General features: G+C 34.9%; 1 protein-coding gene across 3 annotated transcripts in view; it reads left to right on the top strand.

The window, feature by feature from the left end:
- The first annotated feature begins 2597 nt into the window (after nt 1-2597).
- The window catches only part of LOC138332868 (dystrophin-like), a 305298-nt gene continuing 285150 nt past the window's right edge, over nt 2598-22745 (top strand). The window contains exons 1-2 of one of the 3 annotated variants that reach the window (XM_069280861.1): nt 2598-2714; nt 15367-15604. In XM_069280861.1, the coding sequence (XP_069136962.1) occupies nt 15493-15604 (112 nt within the window). In that variant the 5' untranslated portion in view covers nt 2598-2714; nt 15367-15492. Of the gene's footprint in view, nt 2715-10165; nt 10400-15366; nt 15605-19806; nt 19865-22745 lie in introns of those variants that run through there. The other 2 variants (XM_069280851.1, XM_069280886.1) reach the window with 2 other exon arrangements.

The raw sequence follows: 22745 nt of genomic DNA, 5'->3' as shown, positions 1-22745 counted from the left end.
CGCTGTATAAATATATGTGAAATTTTGAGTTCAAACAGATAAATTTATTTCTGAAGAAATATAAAATTTAGAAATTAAAGAGTTGTATGATTAATTTGTTTGTTTGATTAATTAACACCTTTAACAGCTATATATATGGTCATGTTAGGACGGCCTCCCATGTATGCGGTGTGTTGCGTGATTGTTGTGCGAGGTGGGTGTTTGGGGAGACTACGGTATATTCATGTTGTGTCTTCTTGTATAGTAGAACCGTTGCCCTTTTTATAGTGCTATATCACTGACGTTGCCGCCGAAGACACCAAGCAACACATCCCACCCGGTCACATTATACTGACAACGGGCCAACCAGTCGTCCCACTCCCTGTATGCTGAGCGCTAAGCAGGAGCAGAAACTACCACTTTTATAGACTTTGGTGTGTCTCGGCATGGGGACAGAACCAAAAGCCTTCCTCACAGAAGCAAATGCTCAACTCAAGGCCAAAAGTGAGGCGGTGCCAAGGGAGGCATTAGGAAAGATAAAGTCGGTTAGGAAGAAGAGAAAAGATAAGATCCTAAATTGAGTCGCCTTTTACGATCATGCAATAGGGGCAGCAGGTACAATTCTAACGCCCTACCTGCATAATTAGATATTTCACATAAAAATATGTAGATTATTTTCATTTATTGGTTTTGCAAATGCTTTAGTAAGTAAATTAAAAAAAAAACCTTTTTAAAATATCACTTTTTGCTGTTTGGTGAAAATAACTTTGATGTTGCACACAAATTTGGATTATGTCCCTTTACTCAAAATTTGATAAATTTGTTATTCACTTTCTTAGTAATAGGGAAAGTTTATCAGTCTACGAAATGCTGGTAGTGAGATTTTCTCTGTAGAATTACTTTAAAAGCATGCTAGTGTCCATGTGGGACTAATTTCAGAATGATAGAAGATTGGAAATGAATATTTAAAAAGTTAATTGTTTTTGACATGGCTATCGTTTTCCCAAGAGAAATGTATGCAAAGAAAGATAGCTGAAACTAATGCTCTCTGGATTTGTTAGGGAAAATTTATCAGGACAGAAATATAGTAAGCTCGGCGGTTATTGGGATGTTTTTTTTTTTTTTATATCAGAAACCTTTTTAGGTATTATCTGTATAATTGTACTATTTAAAGTGTACAGAGGTTGAATATTATGACTGATTTTCATGTTATTTATCCCAGTGTTTCTGGTCAAACATGGACCAAATCATATATAATTGCTGGAAAGACTATTGTACTCTATATCACATGTATGATTTGGAGAGATTAACATGGTGTCCTGAGAAGATTTCAGAAATAAAAAGAATGATTTAAAGCTAATAAACAATAATTTCAGGGCTAAAATCAACATACTTTTCTCCTTTTAACATATCCTATTGACCAGCAAAGATGATTATTAAAGATGAAAATACTACATAATTTATTAATATTTGTGGATAGCATTTTTGCGAACCTTAAGTGTGATCACGGAAGTTGTTGTAAAAATATAATGTATAGTACTCTTAAAGCCAGTATTACAAAATTTTAATTTATTGAAACTTAATTTTCTCATTAATTAAGTCATAATTGTGATATTGTTTTACCTGCAAAAATACCGGTAAGCCACTGTATAGTATTAGCAAAACTTCAGTGTTCAGTAAGATATGTCATAATGGGCCTTATGTTACATAAAATGATATTAATGTCAGTATCATAAGGTTAATTCAATTTCCCACCTCCAACCTTTGGCTAGCCCCTATTGGAGAATCCTGATTTTAGTGTATATAGGTGGATATGTTGTATCAATGATAAGTGCTGAGAGAATCGGCATGCTAGGAGTATGAATATTGTATAAGTGTGAGTGAAAGTCAAAGTCTCAGTGGTGTTATAATTGTGATGGAACGAACCATTTGTGAAGTCCTCATGTTATATAACAGTCACATCCATCAAATTAAGGGTTATTTCACATATCTAAGGAATATATAAACCTATAAACATTGGATTTATCTTAGAGGGTTTAAGTAAAAGTATCAGGTATAATTTTTTACTGAAAGGTAAAAAGTTAAAAAATAAATGACTGTTGAAGGTGAAGTGATTGAAAATGAACACTATTTTCCTCCATACAGCATTAATGTCCTATAATGAAACATCATTGTACTAAATGCAACTCCTAGCTGAGTTTTGCTCCTCAAAAAGCAACTATAATACATGAAGAGAGACTTTTTGTTGACATTGATATATCAAAATGTATATATATATATATGCATGCATACAATGATTAATTCAATCACTTACTATAATTTAATGTAATGCTTAAAAACAATTAAAAAAAAATTCAATGAAGATATATGAATTTTGATAAAATTGCTTATTTTCAGTATTATAAAACTTCCCTCTTAGTTGCACAGCCCATGAAGTCAGCAACAAATTTATTTTTGATAACCCAGGCTTCCTTCTGCCCTGACTGACACGGTGTTGATGGTGTACTACTGGTCGAGGAGCGGAGATGGGCTAGATCTCTGGAGGTAAATTTTATATGTTTCAGCGATGCATTTGATTAAGCTTCCTGGTTTTGGGTGCTGATGGATAAGTGATGGCATCAAGTCTCTATAATGTGTGAGGGTGACTTGATGGTGCTGAGGCTGACTCATGCGTGCCTTGATCATCCTCCCCATCAGGGGATGAAATTGTGTCAGGATAACCAACATTTCTGGTGGTGAGTATGCTTATATCAAGTATCTTCTTAAGCTTATAAAATTTTATTGTTTTAATTAACTAATTTTTTAAGGTGTTCATTATATATGTTATGTTAAAATATGCAAACATTTAAATGGTATATTGTTTATGAACAGGTGTGAGAGGGTTTTTCTCTGCATCACATGTTTGAGTGAAACAAAGTAGCATGTTATCTAATAGTTGTATATGTTGTGATGCAAAATTAAGAATGATAATTTTTTTTTTGAATTTTAGCTTATTTAATCCATGAGATTAACGTTTTTGGTGTTTATTCATGCACTATTTGACCAACTGTGTGGTCAGTCTTTATGGAAACTTTGTTAATATTTTGGAGTTTATATATATTCATACACTTACTGTCTTAATGGAAACTTGCTTCTTATTCGTTGTCTTTACATTTATGGTTTAAAACTAAAGTACATTGTATTATTTTTAATTGATCATACTGTACATATCAAATTACTAAATTCACTGTAGAAAATCCAAGATAGACAGGAAAATGTGTTATTGATTATAACGGTATGCTGCTCCTCCTGAGATGTGTGGCTGACAAATTGATGTTTTCAGAATGTTTTATTAATATATGGTATATAATTAATTAGATTTTATTGATCTTTAATGCTGATGCCATAATTTTGATGTGGAATAAAATAGAAAAGGAAAGAAGAATGTTGTAGAGCCAGTATAAGATGTAGGTTTACTGTGTGAAGGACGTGCAGTGTGTTGGAATGAGATATAATTCACTTGTATAGGGCACCTGTCTAACTCACAGGGGGGTATTTATTTCAGTATTGGGGCTGGAAATAAACACCCAACAACAGCTGGCCTAGGTTGTGGAATTTGTTTACATTGAAGTGTTGCTCAATGCTAACAAGGCCTGTACTGATTGGTAGGTGGAGTGATCCATGTCTTTTATAATTGTAGTCATACTTCATCAGTTTGGTGTCTTAGTAGACTGGGCATGCAGAACCTAAACTTTTATAAGGAATTCTAATACTAGAATTATCTCGATCCCCATAGTTTGTGGAGGAGACAGTGACTGAGCCCAATATTATATTATTATGTTATATATAGCTTCAATGTTCTAGTTATGTGGTCTATCTATAGCTTCACAATTTTGATTTCTTTTCCATCATGAATTTCAAGATTTCGGTCACTTGTTACATTGTGCAAACTTCACATGTTTGTTTTCTTACCTTAATTAATTGAATAACAATTTTGCTCGATATTCTCAATTATATTTTAAAACATTTAGCTTTTATGAAATGTAGATTATAACCTAGATTCTGTAGACTATGCGCTGATGTGTGATTGTGTGTAGTAATTTGAGCTTTGAATTGACAAAAAAACTGAGGTGATGAGTGTGAAAGACAATTTTTACTTACAAATATGTAAAGCAAAATGAAGGGGAGATAATCAAGCGTTTGTGGAGAGTTGACCAAGTACAAGAGAAATTTTTAACAGATGAGTTAAGACAATAGTTTGTTTGAAAGCTAGTGGGCAAATAATGATTCACTAAAATAACATGGCATAACTTTCAATAATGTGCATTAAATCTGCTGTTACAAGTGAACTTACTTAAGTCCGTGCAAACTTTGACAGAAGTTTTAGTACAGACATTTTATTGGCAGTTTGACATGCACTGTTTGGGGCGATGGAATGTTTTACTGTACATTTCGCGCACTCTGTGTACTTAACACTATAACTGAACGACCTGCTGAATGTGTTCATAACCCTAAATTTTTCTTACCATTCTGACACGAAAAATTGTGTAAATTTGTGCATTACAGTAGGATTTGACTTGAATACATCTGATTCGACAGTTAAGCATTTATAAAGTGAGGGATGCAGTTTTTATGTATCGTGGTAAGATCAGACTAAAATATATCTGATTCGACAGTTAAGAATTTATAGAGTAACTCCATCACTTCTGGAGCACAAGTACATGTAATCTAGTTTTACCATCTTTTACAACCTCCTGCTGACAGTTTTCAAAAAAAGTTGCATGAATAAAGGTTGTAGTAAAGTTTCCAATGATGTTATTTATAGTCTGGCCAAGATAAACTGCTTGTAACTAACAGTGGTTTTTTATGTTTACAAATAAAATATTTTCACTCATTGAGAAAAGAAAAGTTTATTTATTTATCTTATTTCTTTATTTTTTTTTTTTTTTTTTGGGGGGGGGGGGGAGAGGGGAGTGGGGAAGGGGGTTTGATGTGGAGGTGTTGGTGATGGGTGGGAATGGGGGGGGGGAGGAATTCCACAAGTTTTGCATTTCTAACATTAAATGTCTTTATTCCTAAAATGATCAGAATTTCTCCTATTTTAATTTCTTTGTGCATATAAAACAATATCTTTTAATTCAGCAAGTATGCTAAGATTTTCTCTTGTTGCAAGGAAAACTTGATAGTTAAAAATTTTGCTTCTTCTCTATGGAATGTTCTTTGGTAAGGTTGAAAATCATTTAAAAAATGATTGCAAACGATAGAGCGGTGACTGGGGTGTTTCCAACAATGTAGGGACCATTGATTTGCTGAAATAAGTGATAATTTTACTATATAAGTGTCAGTAACTAGAAAATAGGTATGAAATAGATGTGATTTTATCTTTGAAATCATGATGGTCTAATTGCTTCCTATAGAGTGTTTATGTAGATTTACCGATCCTGAATGACTGATAACATCAGCACATTTTGTTGTCATGACAGACCATATATTCATATAGATCATAAATCTCCTGCAGTTAAAGTTTAAGTAATTAACCTAAGATATTTTAATGATCTGTAATTTTGTACCCTCAATGATTTCTGTTTTTATCCAGTATTTTTAATCACATTGTTGGCTTCACTAGGTAGGCTTCCAATTTCATTGCCTTTGTAAAACATCTATCAAAAAAAGGTAGACAAAAATATGCATCTACCTGTTAAATTTGTTGGGGTGTAGAGATCGTAGAAGTGTGCACTTTACCTGTGCACTGGTGTGAAATAAGGTTATGGCAGACAGGATAATACAGGTGATATCAGGCACACCTTGACATACCTTGTTTCATCCCACCTTACAATTAACGACCTCCAGGTGTATTAGAATAAATTTCTTTACCATATGTTTTGTCTTGTAGTCAGGGAAATAATTAAGGGAAGTTATTTTGTACTTGAAAATATTTTAAAATGGGTTATAAAGGTGAAATATGCTTATTTGATGGATGTTCTGTCATGTTGATATAGCAAGTTCATAGATCTACTGCTTTGTCATGTAAAATATAGTTGAGACATTTTTTTTAGCCTTCGTTTGGGCGCTCGCCCCTGTGGGATAGGCTGAGAGTTCTGTCCCCTGACCGAGACACACAATGATAGTCTTTAAACGTGGTAGTTTCTGGCCTTCTCAGCATCTGGCTCACCTGTTGTCTGTCAATATAATATGTCCGGGTGGGGTGTCTTTGTTGGCATGCTTCAGTAAGATAGCACTATAAAAAAGACAAGATCGAGTTCCACTGTGTCATACCCAGAAACAAATTATACGTGACGGTACGTAGAACCACTCGACTTCTTCCACTGTACTGTAACAAGGAAACACAAAACAAATATTCTGCAGCCTCCCAAAATATACAGACATTCACAACAACATTTTGCACACATGGGGTGGGGTGTGTGTGGGCGTCCTTAATGATCCTAGCTGTAACTACATTATCTCCCCTAGTTAATCTGGTATATGGGTGTATATTTGATTAAGGACTCATTCCTGTCCTGATTTACATAAACTCATTCACCCCTCTAAGGGGACACATTCAAAGGCTGGAACAGTTCAATATGAAAGTTTATAGGTGTGAATGATTGCCTCCAATGGGGTCCCTCCAAGAGAAACAAAAAGTTGTACATGAATGTATGAGTTTGGTATAGTTGATCACTCAATGGCCTGCTGGCCGCAATATTTCAGGTAACAGTGAAAGGCTGTTGATTGGCTAGGACAGAATCCCAGATTACATTACCCATAGGTACCTAATGGTGTTTATAGATGACTAATGTCCTGATATCAGGGAATCCCCTATGTCTGGCTTAGGTAATATCACAGATGATCTGTGAGATCAGGAGAGAAAAATTGCATTAAAATCAAATCAAATGAATGGAGTCATTCTGTTTTAAAGTGTATTTACTTGAGATGATTAAATTACATAAGTATAGATGATATCGGACTTAAACCAATATTTCATTCCATAGTTTGATGAATACCAGTATGTATTAAGAAACACACATAGAACCTATTCAGGAGTACTATTGATGTATATTTACACTTGCTAGGCTTGGTCACTATACGCTAATACTAGCCGATTTTGTTTACCATAACTGCATGGTAACATTGAACTTTGAACTTGCGTAAGGAAATGTTCTGTGCAACGTAAAAGGACTACTTTTTTTAAAAAGAAACACATGGCTTTGTTTACATTTTGACGCAACATTACGTGTATATTGTTGTTTTTCATAGAATTTTGGAAAAATGTAAACAATATATACATGTTTTATATTTATATATGATTCAAACAATTTTTAAATTAACAATTGCATAAAGAAACGGAAAAATATCCCGACCGGGGCGACGTGCTTTCATTTTTGTTAAAAATGATGGGTGTCAAATGTAAACATTACCTCTGTGCCTATGTTCGTCCTACGATCGAGCCTTTGGGTGGACGGGTGTGAGACCCTCTGATAGAGGTCAGTTATAAACATATCCTCTTGTCTTTGTTCTTTGAGTATTTAATCATGTGTATTATAAAACATGCACCGCTAATAATCCACGTGTTGACAGTTCCGCGTCACCACAAATACATTGTATCCATCGAACACAAGTGAATTTGTTTCATCTATCGATGGCGATATAGATCTAAGCGTAGATTATATAATCACATGGCTCCCAAGGATGTAATACCGTCAAGTCAGACGACATCTCAAACACATTGAGCTACTTGAAAATCGGTGTTTTGCCAACTTCGGCAAACTAAAGTGTGTAAGCGTGCGTCAGCTTCGCCTCGCTGCACAATAACGGTCACCGAGTTCACACATGTGGCCGTGTACAATTTCTTTATGTTATTACGCTATATATTAACTTTTAGCAAAATTGAATATATATTTAAAGTTCTGATCTGATTAAATAAAATTATCTCTGAAATTTACTTTGTTGGTCATGTTTATTTTACACTAAAATATTGAACTTTTTTGTCGTCGCGGATGAATAATTCTATCTTACGTGAAGCGTCACCATTCGCTGTTCAAATGAGTAAGCTCCTCCCACTTTTGACCGACTTTTATTGAATAATTACGTCACTTTCAAATGATGATTTTATTGCATAAAATATAAACAAAAAGTCGTGTGAGTGTAAATATAGGGATTGGATTTCGTTTTTATGTTAACGCGCCCCATAGAATATATTCTTAGAGGAATTGCTCCATACAAGCATGGTTAACATAAAAACGAAATCCAATCCCTATGTGTTTGGTAGGGTCAAACTTTACACATAGGTAAAATTGTAGGTACATGTGTATATATATATTGTCAAAAACTGAGTTGCTTATATGATTTACATATTATGGTAATTTGGTCATATTTTTGCAGTAAAATGAAAAATCTTGTCTATATATACAAATGTATATGTATGGCATGCTCAGTTGTGTGGGTACCTCCAAGGTGACCTCTAGTTTTATTTCTCTGTCACCTGACACTTTACCAGGTCATCCTTTTTCCCTTTAGTAGTCCTTGAATTAGTCCAAATCAATCATGGACATTACCCATTTTAGTTTTATAGGGATGAAATGTATATTTTGAATTCCATGTGTCAGGACAGATGTATGTAATGTAATTATCAGGTTTATACATACTTTTATGGAGTATTTAGCTATACATTTTCTCTATATACCAGTACCTATAATGTATGACTGCTTTGGCAGCTTAATGAGAATCTGTGATTAAAATTTCTTCACTCTGTCTTTTCGATTCATTACAAAGAGTTGTTTGTTTTGATTGTGTGGAAAATACATTATTTTCTCAAGACTTACAATGTTTCTCACACAAACCAATAACATCCACTATAAGGATTTATGCAATATCACAATAAAAGATAACTTCTTAAACTTAAAAAACTCAATGACAGTATACATGAACATGTAATCTTCTGTCAGCTTGTTGCATTTTATTCTCAATATCAAATGTTTTTTTTTTTATCTTTCATATCATGTTTTTGATATATGCTCATTCGGACTGTATTTATTCATATATATTAAAAGTGAACAAGGCTTTTTGTGGTGATTCACTTGACCATAGCCGTCCCACATATGTTAAGTTCAACTATAAGTAGAGATATCTGTTTTATTTAACATGAACAACACATGTGACATGTGTCAGAGGATAATTCTCTTTTTTATCCTTATTGGCCTGAACATCATAGATTGAGTGAAATTTCAGGCCGTTTTGGTACAATTTAGACAAATTAAAGTCTAATTTCTTTAAAGAAAATGTTGATGGAAGAAGCCATACTAAAACATTGTTGAAAATCTACATATTGAAGAAACATTTTTCTTTGGTAAATTTTGTTTCTTGGGAAATCTGAAAACCAGACACAGGTCAAGCTGTGTTCTAGTTTGCTGATCACGGGTCAATAAACCAAAAAATTCTATTGGTTTAATTGGGTTTAGGTTTTATCTTATTTCAGGATGTCCCATTAATGCTTTGATTTGGTAAATTATTGGCATTTTCTTGGTTTTGCTAGTGTGTGAAATTTTCATGTGAAGTAGTTTGAATTCAGGAGATTTTGGTCATTTCCAATTTATAAGAGAGTCCTGGGAAAATCTCCTAGGTTTTTTTTGTTCCTCTTTGAATGATCATCTCGTCCATGTGTCTAGTATTACATACTGCTGAGCAACAAGTGTTGTGTCATCTAGATGTTGGAGATTATCAGGTTCGACCCAAAAAAACTCCTCAGTGATGTTGTATTTGTTTGAAGTCTGTCGGAGGTATGTTTTATGAATGGAATAGAAGGCCGTTAGTATAGAGTGGCCACCAGCCCCAAACCATACGCACAGGCCCTGACAGTCTTATTAGTAGGATCATCGAGACACTACCTATTGGCAGTGTTCTGGACGATGGATCATGAATTGCTGAGTCGTCAGCGCTCCAGTCCAGTGTAATATATAGGTGAAGGGGTAATCCTCGATCAGTGCTGCTTTGTATAGAGGTGTATTCCTTCTCATGCAAATAAGGAATTAAGTTTGAACTGTTGCCGAAGTGTGTCTATATATGTACACACCACATGTCAGTGGTAAAGGAGGCAATTCACCTGTTGTGTCTCAATCACATTTCTTTTCATTCATTTAAATTTTCACCTGAACTGATGTATATGTTCTAAAGGTTTGGAGTTAAAGTTAAAATCTGTGCTAGCTGTGCTGTGCTGTTGGTGTTTATCTATATAAATCAGCCAGAACATCTGTATGATCAGTTGACAAAGATTTGTGTACATGTGATATTAGGATCAGCTTATATCCATCATTTTAATGTTTATTGGATTATTTTATCTGGAGTTGAAGGATTTTACTGGAGTTTTCACCTGTAATCCAGGTGTGCACACTTTCTGTGTCACCTGGTTAGCTGGACACTGGACGTACACTCAGGAATGTTCTTTGTGGTCAGTATATTTCATTGATCGTAACAGCCATAAGCTTTAAAGTGACATTCCCATGTAAACTTACATACTAACCTTAAGTACACATACATAAAGCTATGCTAATGAAAGAGCATCTTCTTACAGGTATGCAAACTAACATCGTTAAGCTGAGAGTGGACAGGTGGATGTAACGGGGATATACCTATGTACAGTATCTCGTTAACCTGGGAAAATACCTGTAGACTCATGAAGGGAAATGTTTGTTTACATCTACATTATACCTACATTACCAGTGTCTATAAATATACCTGTACGATTGTCAGTGTGGCCGTACATATATAGTTGATGTCCAGTAGGCTGTCCATATACTTGTACCTTTGTGCGATGCTATGTGATCTTTAAATGTGCAATTCATTTTGTGTTTTTGTTTACAAACATTCAAATTATGTCTAATTACTTGTCCTAAATTCAAAGGATAAGTACTTCCATCTGCAGTTCAATTTCATCTCACGCCGGTAAGTATACACCTTAGTAGTAACATGCTAATCATGTGTTTACCTGTATCCAAATGCCAGGTAAGGTATTTATAAACCGACAATCCTGCCGACAATCCTGCCGCGTGGAATTCTTTGCTGTAGGGTTCAGACTCTTTGACAGACATCTTTAACCTCTATATTAAGTGAATCTGTATTTGTTTCACTCGATGCCTGGAGCAGTTTTTCTTGTCTACTTGGGGTCGTGGTTAGACTTATCAACACAAAAGGGGTTAGTTTAATACTGGTTTCACCTTTCAGAACGCTTTTCTTCTCAGTTGTGTAAGATTTAAATCCGATGTCAATACAAAGTCCATGTGACTTGACAAAAAAAAATACATTACAACAGTACAGAAATAAAGATGATGATCGTAATCTGAATGTTAGCTGTTAAACGGTGTTCTGGTTATCAGTACAGATTTATAGGTAAAGAGATGGTTATCTGAAGATACACATTGGCAAATGTGAAGGGCATTCAGATACCACTAACTTTTTACTATGATCTATAAAAAGTGTAGATTTTATCTTTAAAATGATTAGTAATCAAGTATAGGACTCAAGTTAAACTAATCAACATGCATGGATCAATTCACATACATGTATGTCAAACAATTTAATCATTAAATCATTTATGGAAATGATTAGTTAATTGCTTAGAGAGAATACTTTATATGTACAATATATATATATTTTTTGATAAAATTGACAATTGTAATTTTGTGCGTTAAATTTACCCTAGTATATATGTAGCCTTAGGGAGTAAATCAATGCCGCTGTGATAATAATAAACAGGTAGAGTAGGTATAGCATAAGGTCGTTTAGGGTCGTGCCTTACCTGAACAGGTAAGATATAAATCTTAAAATGCTATATAGGGTACATGTATTGCCGCTGACATAAGTGGTCTAACTGGTTGTTTTTATCTCATTATAGAGAGACATCTCAATCTTTGATCTAAATGTAATAGCTAGATTTACAATTCTATATACAACTGTTACACATGTTGTATTATCGTGGGGATTGTAACGTAACTTCCCTATGTAAGTTATAGTTATGTCATAGTCATTATCAGTGTATATTATTTACCTCGGTGATCGCTACCTATTATACAGGTGATCAAACTGTGCTTAAGGCCAAACGTGTACTGTAATATACTTAAATGAATTCATACCTGTATCAATACAGGTATCAATACAGGTATGATTTTATTCATGATAATAGTTTCAGCGCTGGTGTTTTGATGTTTTCATCCACTGTAATAATATGTATTGGTTGCTCTTATGTAAAAATGACAAAAGTACACAGAAGCCCAATAGCACTATTTTGTATTGAATAAAGCTTTGGTGACCTGTGATTTTGTATGAAAATTATTCATTCATACACAATAGGTAAATGATCATGCAGGGTCAAAAGTTGACCATTGGAGCATTGTGAACAATTTGTGGTTATATTGATGATGAATGGATGAAATAATAATGAAATATATCTGAAAGTACTTGATAGATTATGTTATGCATGTGCACTGAAAAACTCATAGGAAAGATTTTCACATGACATCAAAAATGTGTAATAGTTCATTTCCGCCAAATTAGTATATAATTTTGAGCTTATCATCAGGGCCATTGGGTGGAGCCGTATAAAGGCTGGGTAGCCATTAATCTTACTACAGACACTGTATTGTGCCTAGGTCCACTGGAGTGTGCCGACCATTAGTTATACCTGTCCAGTCTGTCCTACTGGAGCAGGGATTGGCACACTTATGTAAACAGGACCTGAGGATGCAGCCGAGGTCCTCCTAATTTATTGTATATGGGATTCAATTTGATGTTATCTTCCTCTCTTAGGTGTACATGTCTTGTACATCACAGTTTTGGTGTGTAACATAACTGAGACTACAATTCTAGTGTTATAGTTTTTCTTGGCCTTTATTCATTCAGTGGATTTATTGGAGTGCCTTTCAAGGTAATGTTCTATTTTAATTAAGACGTGCTACATGCAATTATCATATTGGACTAGTAACCACCCCTTCATTTTAAGCATCTTTCCCCTTTCTTGAAGACCCAGTTTCACTTACCTCGAATTAGATGCAGAATGAAAATAAGAAAACTATTTAGATTTTTGTTGCTACTTGTATTTGATAAATTTTATGAAATTTAGTTCTATTAATTGCCTCTTACTCTTTTTTCAATTTTTTCACTTACTGGGATGAATATGCTATTCCAAAAACAAGGTTTGCTTCTTCACCTGTTCTTGAATGAATGTAGATGGTTTGGTCAAATACTGGACATTATGGTCAGTTTTCATCCGTCAAATATTCCTGTTTCAGGAGTGAAATGATCAATGACCAGACAGTGATTCATCCTTGTGAATCTGTGCACTCAAGATAAAATCAGCCTGGCCAATAATGTTTATATCATACAATTGGTTTATATTGTTTGATGCCCTATTAAAAGCTAGGATCATTTAAGGATGTGTTTGGTATTGGAAGTTGATAAAAGATAAAAAGATAAAAAAGAGTACCTGGAGAAAAATGAGTGGCCTATGGTCAGTACCTTGCAACTGCTCTGTTTCAAACCTCTGGCTCTGAAGGTGGATGGCTAGTTGTAGAGTGTCGGGAGACTAAGCAATTCTGTGATAAATCATTAAGTATTTTATTTTACGTTGACTGAAGGTGACAATATCTTGCAGTGCCTTGATCCATAAAAATGCTAGGTATACTAGTTTTTCATGTCGTATTGATAATTTGCACTTTACAGAGATGTGCACATGAACATTATGAATTGGTATAACTACTTAGTAATGGATAGGTAAGGTCGTTGCAATGTCGTTATGTGTGGGATGATTATAAGCTGTACATTGATGAGGTATCTGTAAAGCTGATAATAAGTTTTTGTCTCTCTCTGTTCCCTGATTAAGTGTCCTGTTTACAAAACACTACTTGTAGCTGTGTGACCCTATCCGTGCTGATCACTGAACTTCAAGGTCTTACAGATCTAAGATAATCATTAGCTGTTGATAAAGGTTTATTGTTGTTCAGGTGTGCCTCATAGGTTCCGTTTTGTTTGATAATTAGCATGAACAAGTTGTTAACTCAGGTGCACATTGTTTACAAACAGGTATAAAAGGTATGATAGTCAATTACATGACTTTAAACTATGTACAATCATTATCAAGTCAAAATGAACATAAAGAAATCAAGTTTACAGCAGCCTGATAGCTTTTGATAATCTTTACCATGATAAATATAAAGTCCTAGTTGTGTGGTGTTTTGGTGATGTACACATTACTATAGTCTCCTGTTACTCGTGTAAGGAATGCTTACTAATGGGGAAATTCTGCAGTTTCTGCATATTTTAGGTCATATTTTATATTTACATTGTATACAAAATGTATTTACATATTTGAAATTTGTTCTTAAAATCTAAATCCAAGTCACGCAACTTGAGTTTAAAAGGAAATAGCAGAAAAGATATTTCAGCTATTCAGGTATAGTTCATGAATATTTATCAGCTGTATATTTAACAGTAGAATGGTGTATTTTCTAAACAATTAATTTTCTGTGTAATTAGACCAGAGCTGTGCATACTATAAACATTATGTGACCATTATAGATGTTACAAAACATTACTTCAAATGTGTGTCCCCATTTAAAGAAGGATTTCCATTCATCCTCAACATAGTAGATCCTGCTATTGTAACACACTCATGGTTGGCAAAAGGTTTACATATATAACTACTTGGACCTGACATTAGGTAGCTATAGACTCTTATAATAAGTAATTGCTATTGGACGATTGGGAGGTCTTGCCATTGGCTCTCACAAAAAAGGTGGTCTCTTATAAAAACAATTGGACTCATATCAAAGGTGATATTTTATTGCAGGTGGTCTCTCATTAGAGGTGTTATCATTATAGGTAATCTCTCATTGCAGGTGGTCTCTCATCAAAGGTGGTCTCATTATAGGTACTGTAATTTCTCATTGCATGTGGTCTCTCATCAGAGGTGGTCTCATTATAGGTAATCTCTCATTGCAGGTGGTCTCTCATCAGAGGTAATCTCATTATAGGTAATCTCTCATTGCAGGTGATCTCTCATCACTGTTAATGTTTCGTCATTCTTACATGGTCTCCAATCACATGTGATCTCTCATCAGAGATAATCTCTCATCACACATGGACTCTCATAACAGATATAGATATAGATCCTCTCTCATTACAGGTGGTCTATTATCACAAGATACCTCCCACATCATAATCCTAACCCTAAATCTCATTAAAAGTAGTCTCTCGTATAACAATATCACCCTTATTTTTAACACAAGTTGACCTGTGTATAAAGACCATTTTTCATCTTGTGAGTGGGCTTTATAGACAGGTTTTAGTACCGTATACTTTATGATTTTGTGACCTTTAAATAGTGATGAGTGAACTACATTTATTTCATTTTTGTCATTTCAGGTATTTCACATCTAATACTTCTTTGGATTGTAACTGTGACATTTTTTTGGCCATGTTAGAAGTGTAACCATGGGAATGTGTTGTGATTCTATGGATTACTAAGTGATTTCCATTTGGTGATTAAAAATGGCTACTGGAGGGAATAATGGCCTTGACCCAACACCTGATGAGGTCAGAGGTCATAGTCCATCTCCAGAAAAAATAGATGAGATCAGACAACGAATGAATGAACAGACACGTAAGTAAAACAATAATGGGGATAGAGGCAAAGTATAGGCGCCCTCACTAATGATATTGAGTAGTAAATACAATGTCAAGACAATGGGACTAATTCACGTACCTCCCGTACAAACATTATCAAGTATCATGTGGTACGTGAATTAGTCCCATTGTTCTTCAATTCAAGTAAGGAAAAAAATATAACCTCAATCCTAATAAGGAAAAGCTTTAACCATCCAGTCTAAAGCTGAGAATAATAATCTTGAAAAATATTAAACTTTGAGCTGCACAATATTGGTGATTGTACTTTGCTGTTAATACATTAGATTTTTATTGTACAAGTTTGACATTTGACTTAAGCTTCAATTTGTTAAAGCTCGAAAAAAGGATTTGTCTTTCAAAGTAATAAGACTAAAGAGAAACACAATTCATACAATGGTGCACATCAGGAATTTGACCATGCCTTAGGTATCATCATCCTCACAATAGAATCTAACAAGAGGGCATTACTTTGTAAGTTCAATGAGATAACACTATAATGTACATGGTTGGCTTGCAGACCTGCTGTATGTTTCAACAGTATAGTTGAAGTTCAGTTAGTTAGCCCTAGATTAGACAGTGTCTTGCTGGCTTTGGTAGTACTGGTTCACTATTTTACTATATGTGAAATGTTGGTAGCAGTTTCCTGACTGTTTCACAATTGCAAGGAGACAACACATGTATACTGCAAACTCCTAAAACACACATAAACCAAATGTAATCATCTTACTACAGATGTGTTTTAGCAAAATGAAAGTAAACGAGGAAGAAAATTACAACTGCATTAACAGAACATTACAGTTGAACATTTGTTGCTCCACATATTTTGTAATATGTTGAGCGCTGAACCACACAAGTTCCTTTAGAGATGAAAAGCTATAATTATGCTCAAACATTGGACATCCTTCTCAAGACTAAAGCCTTGACTGGAAATTTTTAAGCCAAGCTTTGGCCCAAATTAAATAAGCAATAAACAAATCGAGAGTGTTAGAGACTCTAGACTGCATGCATGACTCAAATAATATTGTGTAAGTTTCTTCATACTTTCACTAGGTAAAGTATTGTTGTAAGGCTTAGGGTAAGAGATCTGCGAAGGAAAGTGACTATTATTTTACCAGGTTGACATGTGGGATACATTCTGTAGATATGAACAGCTTTACCTGGGATCTCCTTTGAAACTGATTTGACAAATTGACAGAAAATGTAACATTTATCAAGATTCCTTACAGCAAAGTGACATACAATCGGTATGGATATCCTGTGAATAGTCGCCAGTGACCCCAGATAACCAGCTGTGACACTGTGGCCCTAAATAGGGGTGGGACTACCCCGACATCAAAGCTATGCCCCAACAATCCAGGTCGCAGGTCACAGGCTAGATCAGTCCGATACAGTTTACATAGTCCCATACTTTAATACTAAAACACATCAGAAATGTTATTTTTATAGCGCTGGTAAAGATAAAATTGGGGTTAGTAGGAGCATCATCCTGCAAATGGAATTTTTATGACGTTGAGATAGATAAGTATGTAGGTATAGGTAATAATGTTGAGCTTGTTAAGAGTTGGTTAGGTTGTGGGTGCCATGTTTCACAGCTCTGATAACCAGAGAGGGTTTAAACAGTCCCTGTTTGTTATTAGTTATTGTCTCGCCTTTTAGCCCTACCAGTACATCTGGCTGACCTATACCTCTATATGGTTATACTCTATAAAGATTTTGTCTATATTAGAGCAGTTGATCTAGGCCTTAATCAAAAACAGACTCTGGGTAAAGTTACCATTGATTTAGAAACTAAATAACTAGTCTTTGTGTTAATTTCTCTTTTCTCTGGAGTAAATTGTTTTTGTGTTCAGCATGTATCTTTTTGTTTGGTTAAGTGCAATCTGATGGAAACTGATACAGAGTTATAGTATATATATTGCTCCCCATAATTAAATGATCATAGCTGTTTATTGTACATCAAATGTAAGACTGGTGGTGGTGAGGGCAGGGGAATCTTGAAGGTATAGGTGTGAAAGAGAGGGGATAGGTTCAATATGTAAGGGATGTGAAAAGGGACATTTTACTTTGGCTGTTACTCTGTTTGTATATTTGATTAATAGAAATTATCTTACTATTGAAACTATCATTAACTTAACATGATATTGATGATTGTTATCAGCTTATTGAATTTATCATCAATCAGTTGAATGAATTGTGAGGTATACAATCACAGTCTGCTAATAGTGATACAGCCTTATCTGTGTTCCATCATTAGACCAGTGACACATTCTTGATCCTGGCTCTGAAACCAAACAAAAAGTTGATGCTTTAACTGCAATGGCTCTTCTTCTGAAGTCTCTAGTATACACAGCAGTAGAAGGGGAGGTAATTAATGTTATATTACTGGCATGCTACATTATTTGATTAGAAGCATTGGTTGTCATAACATTATACCATAAGAAGAAGTAGAAAGAATTATAACTTGGTGTCTAAATTAGATTATAAGAGTCACATCTGGTGGATTGCACAATAACAGTTAAGCTATATGCTACACTAGTCAGAGCCAGGAAATGTCTTACAATGCAGTCTTCATCTGGTTGTTGCCCTATATATCAATTTAGTTTAAACAGTATTTTATTCATCGGAAAACAAGCTTAGAGCTTATATAAATTCCTTTCCCTGACCTTTGGTTTGGTTTGGTTTGATTAGTTTAACAGCCAGGGTCATTTAAGGACGTGCCAGATTTGTTGGTGGAGGAAAGCCGGAGTACCCAGAGAAAAACCACCGACCAGCGGCCAGTACCTGGCAACTGCCCCACATGGGATTCGAACTCGCGACCCAGAGGTGGAGGGCATGTGGTAAAATGTCGGTACATCATAACCACTCGGCCACCGCGGCCCCTCTGACCTTTGGTAGCCATAATTAGTGGATATGGATATAACAGGTTAACTACATGTGTTGTTATTTGTGTATGTTGAGCAAATTGGCTGGTCATTTGGGGTCAACTCTGCCAGATGTTTCAGGGGAGCACTTCAGTATATAGAGGTCATACGAGGTCAGCAATGCCAGATGTTTCAAGGGAGTAGTTCTGCATATAAAGGTCATTGGAGGTCACCAAACCAGATGTCTCAAGGGAGTTATTTAAATACCCAAGTGTGTTTTATGGACCATTCTAAGGCTATTTATGATCTTGTTTGTAGTCAGACAAATGCCAGACAACCTTTAACCAGTTCTAACCACAGAACAAAAATGACCATGCAGCTTTTCCACAGAGTAATCTCCCCTTGGATAGGAAAACCTTAGAGAGAAAAACTTGATCAGCGTCTTAATATAATTGTAATTACTTGTTTGCATAATACTTTAACAGTTAATTATATAAATTGATGTTTGAGCTAATGAGATACTTATAATTAAAGCTTTCTCTGTGATGAAACATGAAATCCTTTCAACAATTAATCTCCATGCTTTATTTGAATCAATGGCAAATTGAAATAATGTTGACATACAGAGAAAACAGTTGACAGCTAGTATAGTGTACATGTGTATTGGTATGATGATATGAAGGGGTTGTCTCCCCTACCATATGAATGTAACAGGGGTTGTGTTTGGAAAATTGTTTTTATTTAGAATGAATTTAAAAACATTTGTATAACTTTTTAAATGTGTTTTAAAGAATAAAAAACATCAGTCCAATGATATAATTGACAATTCATTAATCCCTTATATGGAAAATTCTGATGTTCCCAAATGTCACCTTTGTTTGATAAATCACTTTTGGGAACAAGTGTCGTTTAGGCTGGAAGTTTGGTGTTATCATTGAGTGCAGGATGTTATTAGTGAAATGCCACACAAGTTTTGTACAGCAGATGTAATCACCTAGTTTAACAATAACCCTACACTCCACAGACGGATGACACCATGATTTATGCATCAGCGATCAACATAAATACATTTATCAATTTCAAAATGAATCAAACAAGCTACACAAGTGATAGAAATCTGTAAAACTCTCATAAATTCTCACAATCATACATACTCAGATTTAAATGCCTTGCACATTTTTTTTCTTTCTTGGAGAATTTTAATAGGGTAGTTTGTATGTACATGTATATGCAAATTGGATATAAGGACATACAGAGACATATTTTGGACATGGCAAAAGTTTGATAAGATGCTATGGTGTATTTCTAATTGGATGTAATATAATACTTCATTATGGATAGAATTGAACGGTACATGTATAGTCGCAAATATAAAGGTAGGTCTATTACATATACCTAGTAATCTTGATATGACATATTCGGTGACATATATGTGCTTTAGGCCATAGAAGGTATAGGTACGCCACAGGTGTATTCTTATTTTAATGCAAAGAGCACCTGTAAGCAATTTGCAAGATTTATGAATTATAATTCTATTTTGAAAAAAATTGAACTGTCTGTTATATAAAATAGGAAATTATACATTTATATGATGTAAATTTGAAGTTTTCATGCATTAATATCGAGGTGAAAGACGCTAAAAATTCCATACGTATAATAGTATGTCAAGTATGAGGACAAGGTTTTTGATTATTAGCCGGGTAACAAAATTCCACCGTGTGTTACCTTACCTGCGTTTGCCCTTTTTTTTTTACACCAAATTGTTAAAGTAAACTTGACTAGCAATGTCACTGTCATTTAATCTGTTCTGTATGAAGAAAAACCATGTGACATATTTGCATCACTATGATATACCTGTATTTTAGTGATGATATTAGGATTACTGGTCTGTATCCTGGATCTACGACGACCGACCTTGTTGTTGATTTGTGTCCTCAGTGGAAATCCATAGGCCCACTTTATTTCCATTTACCCCTATCTCTCTCTCTCTACCAAGGATTTGGTGGTCGGGTACCACTTATGGCCTTACACTACAGTGTCCTGGGTGTAATTCCCAGATTAGGCATACATATATTAGGTCGTATGCTGAAGAACATTAGTTTTTTTCTGGGTAGATTATTCCATTCCTTCAAGCAGTAAAAAAAATTGTGATTGTAAGTAAAATGGTTTGTTTTCCAGCTGTAGCAAACTAAATTTTAATTTTATATTATCATGGATTAAGGTTGAGACTTTGCATTGTAGAAGATAGTCGCTCATGATATAGGTCTTTGATGGTTGGTAGAGCATGTTCTAAGGTATTGTAAGAGTTTCCTTAGACAGTTTTGCTCCAGTAAGAAAAAGGGTCATCATAGATCACTTTAGACAAATTTTGTACAATCCACAACCTATAGATACGTTTTACTTTATTTTAGATAAAGATTTGCTGGTTTGATTGGTTTAACATCATGAAGGTTTAGGACTTGTGGTAATATGTTGGGACATCTTGTGGTAATATGTTGGGACATCTTAACCTCTCCTTTAGGGAAAGAATAAATGGTCTCATATGATAGGTTTGACTGTATACAGAAATGACAGAAAGGGTGCTCTCACAAGACTCATAAAGATACAAGGGTCTATTGCAAGTATGAAAGAGGTTAGGTCTCATGAGACAGATTCAACTGTTGTTATAGACCATGTGGGTGTTAGATATGGAAACTGTTGTTATAGACCATGTGGGTGTTAGATATGGAAACTGTTGTTATAGACCATGTGGGTGTTAGATATGGAAACTGTTGTTATAGACCATGTGGGTGTTAGATATGGAAACTGTTGTTATAGACCATGTGGGTGTTAGATATGGAAACTGTTTGTTATAGACCATGTGGGTGTTAGATATGGAAACTGTTGTTATAGACCATGTGGGTGTTAGATATGGAAACTGTTGTTATAGACCATGTGGGTGTTAGATATGGAAACTGTTGTTATAGACCATGTGGGTGTTAGATATGGAAACTGTTGTTATAGACCATGTGGGTGTTAGATATGGAAACTGTTGTTATAGACCATGTGGGTGTTAGATATGGAAACTGTTGTTATAGACCATGTGGGTGTTAGATATGGAAACTGTTGTTATAGACCATGTGGGTGTTAGATATGGAAACTGTTGTTATAGACCATGTGGGTGTTAGATATGGAAACTGTTGTTATAGACCATGTGGGTGTTAGATATGGAAACTGTTGTTATAGACCATGTGGGTGTTAGATATGGAAACTGTTGTTATAGACCATGTGGGTGTTAGATATGGAAACTGTTGTTATAGACCATGTGGGTGTTAGATATGGAAACTGTTGTTATAGACCATGTGGGTGTTAGATATGGAAACTGTTGTTATAGACCATGTGGGTGTTAGATATGGAAACTGTTGTTATAGACCATGTGGGTGTTAGATATGGAAACTGTTGTTATAGACCATGTGGGTGTTAGATATGGAAACTGTTGTTATAGACCATGTGGGTGTTAGATATGGAAACTGTTGTTATAGACCATGTGGGTGTTAGATATGGAAACTGTTGTTATAGACCATGTGGGTGTTAGATATGGAAACTGTTGTTATAGACCATGTGGGTGTTAGATATGGAAACTGTTGTTATAGACCATGTGGGTGTTAGATATGGAAACTGTTGTTATAGACCATGTGGGTGTTAGATATGGAAACTGTTGTTATAGACCATGTGGGTGTTAGATATGGAAACTGTTGTTATAGACCATGTGGGTGTTAGATATGGAAACTGTTGTTATAGACCATGTGGGTGTTAGATATGGAAACGTTTACTGTTGTTTTATAGACCATGTGGGTGTTAGATATGGAAACTGTTGTTATAGACCATGTGGGTGTTAGATATGGAAACTGTTGTTATAGACCATGTGGGTGTTAGATATGGAAACTGTTGTTATAGACCATGTGGGTGTTAGATATGGAAAAAACTGTTGTTATAGACCATGTGGGTGTTAGATATGGAAACTGTTGTTATAGACCATGTGGGTGTTAGATATGGAAACTGTTGTTATAGACCATGTGGGTGTTAGATATGGAAACTGTTGTTATAGACCATGTGGGTGTTAGATATGGAAACTGTTGTTATAGACCATGTGGGTGTTAGATATGGAAACTGTTGTTATAGACCATGTGGGTGTTAGATATGGAAACTGTTGTTATAGACCATGTGGGTGTTAGATATGGAAACTGTTGTTATAGACCATGTGGGTGTTAGATATGG

Source organism: Argopecten irradians, chromosome 1 (assembly GCF_041381155.1).
Source record: "Argopecten irradians isolate NY chromosome 1, Ai_NY, whole genome shotgun sequence".
Classification (NCBI taxonomy): domain Eukaryota; kingdom Metazoa; phylum Mollusca; class Bivalvia; order Pectinida; family Pectinidae; genus Argopecten; species Argopecten irradians.
Note: the sequence above shows the minus strand (reverse complement) of the source record. Positions and strands in the feature narration are given on the sequence as shown.